This window comes from Ipomoea triloba, chromosome 4, assembly GCF_003576645.1.
Source record: "Ipomoea triloba cultivar NCNSP0323 chromosome 4, ASM357664v1".
NCBI lineage: Eukaryota > Viridiplantae > Streptophyta > Magnoliopsida > Solanales > Convolvulaceae > Ipomoea > Ipomoea triloba.
Genome location: NC_044919.1, coordinates 13,652,071 through 13,661,016, shown reverse-complemented (window position 1 = coordinate 13,661,016; position 8,946 = coordinate 13,652,071). Strand labels below are relative to the sequence as shown.

The 8,946-nt window shown below is 33.8% G+C and overlaps 2 protein-coding genes across 3 annotated transcripts in view; both read right to left on the bottom strand.

The window, feature by feature from the left end:
• Window positions 1-518: 518 nt before the first annotated feature.
• On the bottom strand, window positions 519-4,603 carry LOC116017559. Its single transcript, XM_031258169.1, has 7 exons — window positions 4,520-4,603; window positions 4,355-4,430; window positions 4,211-4,260; window positions 3,962-4,101; window positions 2,979-3,189; window positions 1,641-1,813; window positions 519-731 (listed from the first exon to the last, which is right to left on the bottom strand). Exons 1-6 carry the CDS (start codon window positions 4,520-4,522, stop codon window positions 1,646-1,648), a joined length of 648 nt encoding a protein of 215 aa, XP_031114029.1. The 5' UTR covers window positions 4,523-4,603; the 3' UTR covers window positions 519-731; window positions 1,641-1,645.
• Window positions 4,604-5,980: 1,377 nt separating this feature from the next.
• LOC116016670 (amino-acid permease BAT1 homolog) overlaps window positions 5,981-8,946 on the bottom strand; it is a 14,274-nt gene continuing 11,308 nt past the window's right edge. For both annotated transcript variants that reach the window (XM_031257032.1, XM_031257031.1), the window contains exons 3-8: window positions 8,039-8,057; window positions 7,718-7,937; window positions 7,443-7,624; window positions 6,844-7,133; window positions 6,626-6,755; window positions 5,981-6,537 (exon numbers count right to left, since the gene is read on the bottom strand). In XM_031257032.1, coding sequence (XP_031112892.1) covers window positions 6,148-6,537; window positions 6,626-6,755; window positions 6,844-7,133; window positions 7,443-7,624; window positions 7,718-7,937; window positions 8,039-8,057 — 1,231 coding nt within the window. In that variant the 3' untranslated portion in view covers window positions 5,981-6,147. The remainder of the gene's footprint in view (window positions 6,538-6,625; window positions 6,756-6,843; window positions 7,134-7,442; window positions 7,625-7,717; window positions 7,938-8,038; window positions 8,058-8,946) is intronic.

The window sequence follows — 8,946 nt, the reverse complement described above, 5'->3', positions numbered from 1 at the left end:
GTTTACAATTCATTAATACCCTTAAACCAATTATATTTATGTTATATACCTCAACTTTAACAAATACATGAATCTAACGATCCTAATAAGGTTATCCCCATGGACCCATCCTTGAAAGGAAGGGACTTGCAAGATGATGCGGCATACTTTGTGAAAAATAATTTTTTTTGCTATTATTTTATTTTTCTTACATGGATTGCAAGCTTGCAAAGCAAAAAAAAAAAAAAAAAACCAATTATAAACCTTTTTGTAGTTTTCTATTCTTTCTTTTTTATTATTTATATTTTATATTGATTAGTTCTGTTTTTATAATTATTATTATTATTATTATTATTATTATTATTAATGTGATGTGATATTAGGACTTAGTTACTTTTGAAAGTGAGATAAAGTTGTAGAGATGTAAAGAAAAGAGTGATGAAATTTTAAATTTGATGATATGAAAGTAAGACTCACTTTTGAAAGTGGGAGAGTGAATAAGAAGAGCCTAATCTAACATTTCCTAAAGTAATTTAACATTTCGTGAACCAAACAATCCCTTTAGATATATATATGTCCAACATTTTCAAATACAAAATGAGCTAATCCAAAGTTGTACTTTGCACAACATGGATAGTAATCATCCAAAACGAGTTCATTCAAATCCAAAAATTAGTTAAACCAAACTTACAAACAAAAGCATTCCTCCACCCATTTGTTGACAAACGAACATGACCTCTCAAGTCTCAAGCCAGAATTTCAGCATTTCCCACCACAAAGATGTTAGAAGTGCATTGTGTGCCCTTTAAATATAATGAGGTTCTAGTTTTTATGTGGTAAACTAGAGATGCATTCGCAAATTATGGACAAATCCAAATAAAACACAACTAGAAACCAGAGATCAGTTAAATACTCTCTTCACCACAAAAATCATCAAATCAGACTACGAATTGGGAACCAAGCATCTTGCCATCATACCATGTTACCAAAATGTTGGTACAAAGTGAAAGTAATGGCCAGGAAAATGCCATTCTACCAAAACATACAAGGAATTCTGCATTGGCTCTTTATATAATACATAGATTTTATGATACTCATTATTGGATTTTTCACCATGTGCTGACCTCAGCTATAAAAAAAAATGAACACACCTATAACAGTAACAATAATTCCATGCAATTTCAGAGCTCAAGATAAAAACTGGACTAAAAATCTGAAACATACTAAAGACTGTCAAAGCATCAAAATTACTAGAGTTCCTCATCAGTAATTGAATGACATTAATGGACAACTTCAAAGATTCAAACCTATGGGCCTATGCACTTAATGATTCGTGTGGAGGGTTCTAGTGTGGTGGCAGAACTAACTTCCTTTCTGCAAATGACAAAGCTCTACACCAAAAGCTTTGACCAACCACTTACCAGTCAAGCAGTTAGATAAGACTGTAAATCCTAAGTAATATACAATCACAGATCATGCACTTTTGAATACATGATGATTTTACAAAAAATATACAAATACATAAAAGAAACTTAACCCTAACAAAATCAATTGCTAAGAAATTGAAAAAGGAAAAAATCAAACAGCAAAAAAAAAAAAAAAAAAAAAAATTAACGGAGAAAAAAGCATTTGGCACAAACAAGCTATTCTAAATCTTTTACCTTAATCAGCTTGGCTTTAAATGCACTTCAATGATATCATTGTCTTCCATCTCAAGGCTATCAGGTGTGGCTGTTGGTTTAATTTTTTCCCCATCAAAACAGAAAACTAACTTTTGCAAATCAAGCTTCATTTTGTCAGCATATAGTTTGAAAAGCCGCTCAAATTTATCATCCTATGAGAATAAAGAAGAGACAATTAGAGTTTAAAATCTAAAACTGCATTCAAATGTTTACTAATCAAAGTTCAATGTTGAAATGCTAATAGTACACTAGCATCACAGACAAGGCAATGTAGTGGGAGTAAAACAAATGATGCATAGACAAAGTTAGATGAAGATAGTTCAAGGCCATTGAAAATGAATAATATGCAGCACTTATGAAAATGTGACCTCATGTAACTGTCAAACCAGAAACATATAGCTTGTCTAAAGGAGCCCTTTCACAGAAACCAGTTTCATTCATTAGCCATTTTCATCAGTTTTAAGCACCTGATAGGAGCAAGAATAATTCTATGATGGGTGAGTACTGATCTTTGACCATTTCTAAAAGAGAATAAAATTAAAATGTCCCATCAAGTCCTTCAAAATTTTAACCACAAATTAGTTATCCCCTTCTGATGGACCATTATGCTATTCTTTGATAATTTGGAGAACAGAAGAGTTTTTTTTCCATCATTACAAAGAATAGTATGTACCCAATATACAGATACACAAGATTGAATGTTTGGGCCTCCCTATGTAGCCGGTTGATCAGTAGCCATTCAACCCTTCATAGTCAATGACACTAGCTCTCAAGTTAGAGCTTAGATATTGATCATGCCCAACTTGTTTCGAATACAATCAATTCTACTCCTATTAAGCCCCGTTGTAAACAAATCTACCAGTTGCTCTCAACTCTGTACACAAGGCAGAAATAAATCCTTGCTATAGATCTCATCTCACAGAAAGTGACAATCTATTTACTCTGTTTCGTTTGTTCATAGAAGACAGGATTGTTCAAGATATGAATGGCTACCTGATTGTCTCACAACAAGTTCAATGGCACATCTGTTTTAAATTGTAATGCCAAACTCCTTTAGCATGTCTTTATCCATTCTAGTTTACAAGTCATTTTAACTATTGCACAATATTCAGATGCTGTACTAGACCTTGCTATCAGACTCTGCTTCTTGCTCTTCCAAGACCCCAAATTTGCTCCTACAAACACACATTACTCTGTAGTTGACTGTTGACCTATTATTACTTTTAAGTTGTAACCCAACCCATCAGCATCAAAGAATGTCTCAATTCCTAAGTGTCCAACTAGCTTCTTATAAAGAAGATAGTTGCAAGAGAGTACCATGTAAATACGGAATTGTTTAGTTTCATCCTTGTCCTGGATAGAAATAATTATTTTAGCTCTCTCAGTGGTAGGTTTTGATTCCTGCTCTGTAACAGTTCCTACAGATGACTGCAATGAGGCACCAAGATCTCTTTTTACTGATTCTTCAACAGCCTGCAGCACATCCTTGGCTGATTCGGTAAAAGATGCCAACTCTTGTTTTCTTAACCTATTAATTGCAACCTTACTATTAGAAGAGGATTGAAAAATTAAAGGATACCTGCCAAACATTTGCCACAGCATAAATCCAGAAAAGCATATCAAAAGTAGATATTTTTCACTTGCCATACATTTTCTGGAGAACAGTGAATAACATTATACTATGTTTTGTCACTTAAGAGATATAGTTATAATAGTATACGCTTTTAAGTTGGTGGCCCAAAAAGGCTATAAATGTAGTTCTCTTTTTATTCCTGAAAGTATAAAAATGGGTAATTGATGATCACAATCTATCCCTATGAAGAAGAAGGCTATCCTACCTAATCAAATTCCATCAATTTCATAAGAACTTCTCTAGAAAATTAAGCCTATCCAATATACAGCCTATGCATTTTGGTAGAAGTAGAATCCTGATGGAACAATGTAAATTTTCAAAATTCCAAATATCATTGTAAAAGAGACAATGACTCCATTTCATTGGATCAGAAGCCAAACTAGGTAATAGATATAGCTCAAAAGGTCAATAAATCATAGTATCTAATCAAAATGGTTTTAAAATAAAGAGAGCCCAACATAAAAGAAGAAAGACTTCTTGCACCACATAGAAAATAGGGAATTACGCAGTAAAGTAGTAGAAGCCAACTCTCTTTTCACTATTGTTGTAGGAAATACTTGACAGGAAAAAAATTCAGTTTAGAACTTTAGGTAGAAAATATAAGCTCAAGAACTTATAAACTAAGAAGTGCATATAAAATCCCCTAGAGGTTTCACCAAGAATGTACCTAATTTCCCTTAGAGTTGAATTTTCAGCACGGCTCTTGGCATTAAATGAAATCATTGGCGGTGATAGCAGCCAGTCCTCATCTTTTTCTTTACAGTCAACTATTTGGATAAAACCTTTATCATTATCTTCCTTTGCAGCCTGATCTCAAATCCCAAAAAAATGAAGAAATGAAACCATATATAACTAAATTTAAGTTCACTAATCATGTAAAATAACTCAAATTCGTAATGAAAATGACAAGCTTTACAGAAACGTTGCTAGGCTTCTGTTTCTTCGGTGGTGAATCAAGACTATCATCTGCCGCATTCAAACAAACAACAAAAAAAGAATTAAAAATAAAAACAGAATAGCGGTGGTATATATGTATCATATAGAGGGGGAGAGAACCGACCATCAAGGCAAACAACGTTGAAAGGTTGAACGCGATGGTAATCGAATAGCGGTTCAAATTCTTCAGCAAAATCGTCCTGCGAAATTGGAAACGAAGAAGAATATGAAATTCGCAAACCCCTACAGGGAACATGTATAAGCAGAAGCTATCATAGTAAAACCTTACCATCGATTCTCTCTCTCTCTCTCTCTGATCGAGAGTCGGGATATCTAGACTCTTCAGTATTGGCTTCCTTGGGAAGTTAGGAATGGCGCCTCACTTTAAAATTCGAATTATTTATTTATTTTATTTATTTACAACAACCAATAAAATATTATTTCATACTATCAACTTTACTCCATTTCTCAAAATTTTAATATTGATATTTTGCTACAACTAGTAAAGTAAGAAAGTAAAAATAGGGATCTATGAAGTAAAATTCTTTTCCTAATTCAAAATTTCAAACTATATAGTATATAGTAATAGCATACATTTGAAATTTTAAGTTATTTTTTAGACATGATATTTTAATTACTTTTGAAAAAAATTCAAATAAGTTATCAAATTCTTACAATTTGTGTAATTAAACTATTAAATAAAAAAAAGTGTGGAATTAAAGTATTGACTCATTTTTTTTGAAAAAAAAAAGTATACTCTATAAATGTGTAAATTTGTGTAATTAGTATTTATAGCATGTTACTTCCATGTAAACAACTCTTTGTTTCATCTACTAAAAACAATAACAAAAATTGATTCAATGAATTACTTTCGAGAGTTTATTATTAAAAAAAAAAAAACAATAACAAAAATAAACAACTCACATTCTTGTTTGCACACTTCCAATACCTTCTACTGCAATGATTTTGTCCAGCTCAACACCAAAGTGTACACTTTTATACATAAAGAGCGGGACCCCCAATATTTGTGGCAAGAATTGAATATCCACCATATTGTTGGAAGTAAATCTTATGTGAATTTCCTGATCAACTTCACTAATGCCTTAGAGGCTAGAGTATCCCCAAGAGCCAAGAGAGGGTTTTGGGGTGGTTTTTCATAAGCAAATTTTGGGTGAGGCTTTTTTTTTTTTTTTTTTTTAAATTTAATTTGTTTTTTTACTATTGGGGGATGGGGCACATTGAATGGTGATAAAAGGAAAAGTTGTTGTGTAGCTTGCGCATTTGGCTTACTGTTGCGCCCAACAGGTGCACGCATTGCACACACGCGTAAATATAACCTTTTTTTTTTGTTGTTTTGTCAAAATTTCTTTAATCTTTTTTTTCCTTCCTTTTTCCTTTTCTCTCCCCTCTTTATCTTACTTAGCACTGAAAAATTGTTCAAAAAATTCAACTCTTGAAAATGCTCTATTATTACAAAGATTTTAATAGTCAAGGTTTACATTTGAAAAAAAATTAAAAAATGATGACAAATTTTAAAAAATCATCATAATTAGAGGACATTAGTTGAAATTAACTCTACTTAATTTGTACTTGAAAGAATATTTTATCCAAAATTTCACCTATTTTAATAATTTGAAAGACTAAAATAGGTAGAAATTTCAAAGTTAGTAATGAGGAGAGTTATTGGACGAAATTAGAAGTAGAAAACTGAAATAGTAAGGTCACTACAGCCGAGGGATTATTTGGATAATTTCCTCCCAACAAAATGATCATCTATTCCAATATATTTGGATTAGGGATATGCAGCCTTTGACTCATCTATGCAATATAACTCAGATATCTTCACTAGGAAGTGAGAAACAAAAAGCAATAACTCTGAAATCCCCTATATTGAATCTTAGGCACTTTCTACACCTTCTAACTATCGAGAATGACATAATGATATACATCTTCATTGGAAGAGCTATCTATATTTGTGATAGGGCCTTTAAACCAATGCCTAGCACTAAATATCCATGAAGAAACAACAAGAATAAGAAGGCCACCAACTGCTACAGGAGTGTAATTCAGAGTTTGATCTGTAATAGGATAGGCTACAGGCAATGAGAAGAGCACAGAAATTGTTGCCACCCATAGTACAGCAATCCAACCTACAATAACCCCATAGCGCCCCAAGTTAAAAGGTCCCGGGACGAACGAATTTCTTGCCAAAGTCACCCGAAACAAAGATGGCAGGGCATAAGCAATGTACAGCCCAATTGTTGCTATTGACGTCATGGCTTGAAATGCCACCAAGCTTCCGAGAGACTGCAAGTATTCAAAAGAACGAGTGGATTGAGAAGTATGAATGCAATTAGTACAAAATGACCAACAAATCGGAGAAAAAGTTAAGTACCGTAAGTGCCATGCAAAATGCTATGAGACTTGAAGCCCAAACTGCGTTAATTGGAACCTCGTGCCTGTTTACTTTATGCCAGAATTGAGAAAATGGCATGGCTCCATCTCTTGAGAATGCATATGCCATCCTAAAATGAGTTTTCCGAAATTGGTTTCTTTTTCTTAGTACTTTTTATACATTAACATAGCAATAAATTCGACTACTAACAAGCTTACCTTGAGTTGCTAGTCAGTGAGCTCATGCCACAGAAGTATACCGCAACTGCAATAATGCCTAAGCAAACAATTGCACCAGTGCCACTGCCATATCTACTCTTAAACGCGTCATAAAATATTTGAGCAATAGCATAACCCCCCGCATCATTATCTGAATCCAAAAGATGCGGGATATCAGTGACAGCAAAGGTTATACCGAGTAGATAACACCATCCAGCTAGAAGGGATATGCCAATGGCACTTATGATTCCCTTTGGCCCATTCACATCTGCATTTTTGGTTTCCTCTGTCTGCACCAAAAGTTTTCAGAAAGGATTCAATTTAACATATGCAATTAATTCGCTCGGTTGCACATATCTAAGGCAAAACCTATCTAATTTCAATACACTGAAAAATACAGTACCTCACTATGGGTATTATATTAGTAGTTTTTTCAACAAAGCGCTTTTATCTTTGTATATTTGGAGTTCATGATTCTAGAGGATAATTAACCAGCAATTTTTTTCTTTTCTATTTTGCAAGAAACCAGCAATGTGGTGGGTGATTTTGCAGACCACTTAATCCCGATTAATCAGCTTAAATGAAGATAGTACACTCACCATAAGGGCAGATGCATCATAACCTGTTAATGTATACTGGCTCATAAGGAGCCCTAGGACAAATATGTATACTTTGTTATGAATCCCATCACCATTATCAGTGTTGAAGTTCGTAAAAACAAACTTGGCACTGGCTCTTTCAGTTGCAACTGTGGGGATCAAAATCATGAGAAGAAAGACACCTGAAATTATAGGAGTCCAATCAGAGTTTCACACAAATATTTATCTTAATTATTTAAAAAAACTATCAAATCAGAAGATGTATTTCTAAGTACCTAATACATTCCATGCAGCAGCAAACTGCCCAAGGAAGGACAGTAATGAGATAGGAAGACTATTTAATATGGCGTGAGAGAAAAGAATTCCACCGTGCATAGCCATAACTACATATTTAGAGGCTTCATAACCACCGCCATTTTTCCCACCTGAGCCAAGGAGAATCATTACCTGAATCAACTGTGCAAGTGAAAAATCTACACTTGTTGTTACCGCCCACTGCAAACAAATTCAGTGATTAGAGTATGATAACAGTTGATTCCCAGAATGGAAACAGAATACACCCGAATTATAAATTGGCATTTGGAAATGTAAAATACCTGACCAATAACGTTAAACCTGCAGGGAGGAAAAAACAGACAAAACTTAGTAAGAAGCACATATACACAGGGCACAATGTTCTCTACCCGCAAAGACCAATTATGAATTGACAGGGTAATATCATACACCAAAGAGGATGGACAGTATGTGATACACCCATGGTGCAATGTTGCTGCAGTTACTATTATTATTTTCTGGAGTTGGACTGCCACTTGAACCACCACACTCCGGCCTCTCAAAAAGAGCACCAAATGATACGGCACTCAAGCCAAGACCCTAACTCCACCACAAAAGCTAGTTCATGAGTGGAGGTTTAGCCCAACTTAAGTACCACTCCACAATCTGTTGTGGAGCCGATATGGGATCTTATCAGTATGAAGACTCATTGAACTACTAATACCCATTGCTTAGAGCTAGGAGCAACTCTTATCATCTCAAAATGCAGAGAGTAGAGGACAAGCACAAGACTAAAATTATGGAGTACCATATAATTTAAAATGAAGGTAATGTTTATCTTTATATTCTGCTTTTCCTTATGGAGATAGACCTGTTCTATTAAACAGCAATTACATGGAAAGCTGTTTTTGATTCTGTAACAAAACAATCAACATATGGAAGCATAATTAACACCAAATCTACACTATAATCATAAACCGTATAATAGTCCTAAAATCACAAGAATCTGAACCAAGAAAGGCTACAATTTAACATTTAGCCTAAAACATAGCATATAGAAACACTAAATTACAATGTACTAAAAGCCTAAGCTAAGCTGTTGTTTTCAAAAAAAAAAGCCTAAGCTGTTGCGCCCTCCCGTTTGAGCCTTTTTGATGGGCTCCTAGCAACACGTGGACAATAGTTTTTTTTTTTTTTTTTTTTTTTTTTTTTTTTTTTTTTTTTTTTTTTT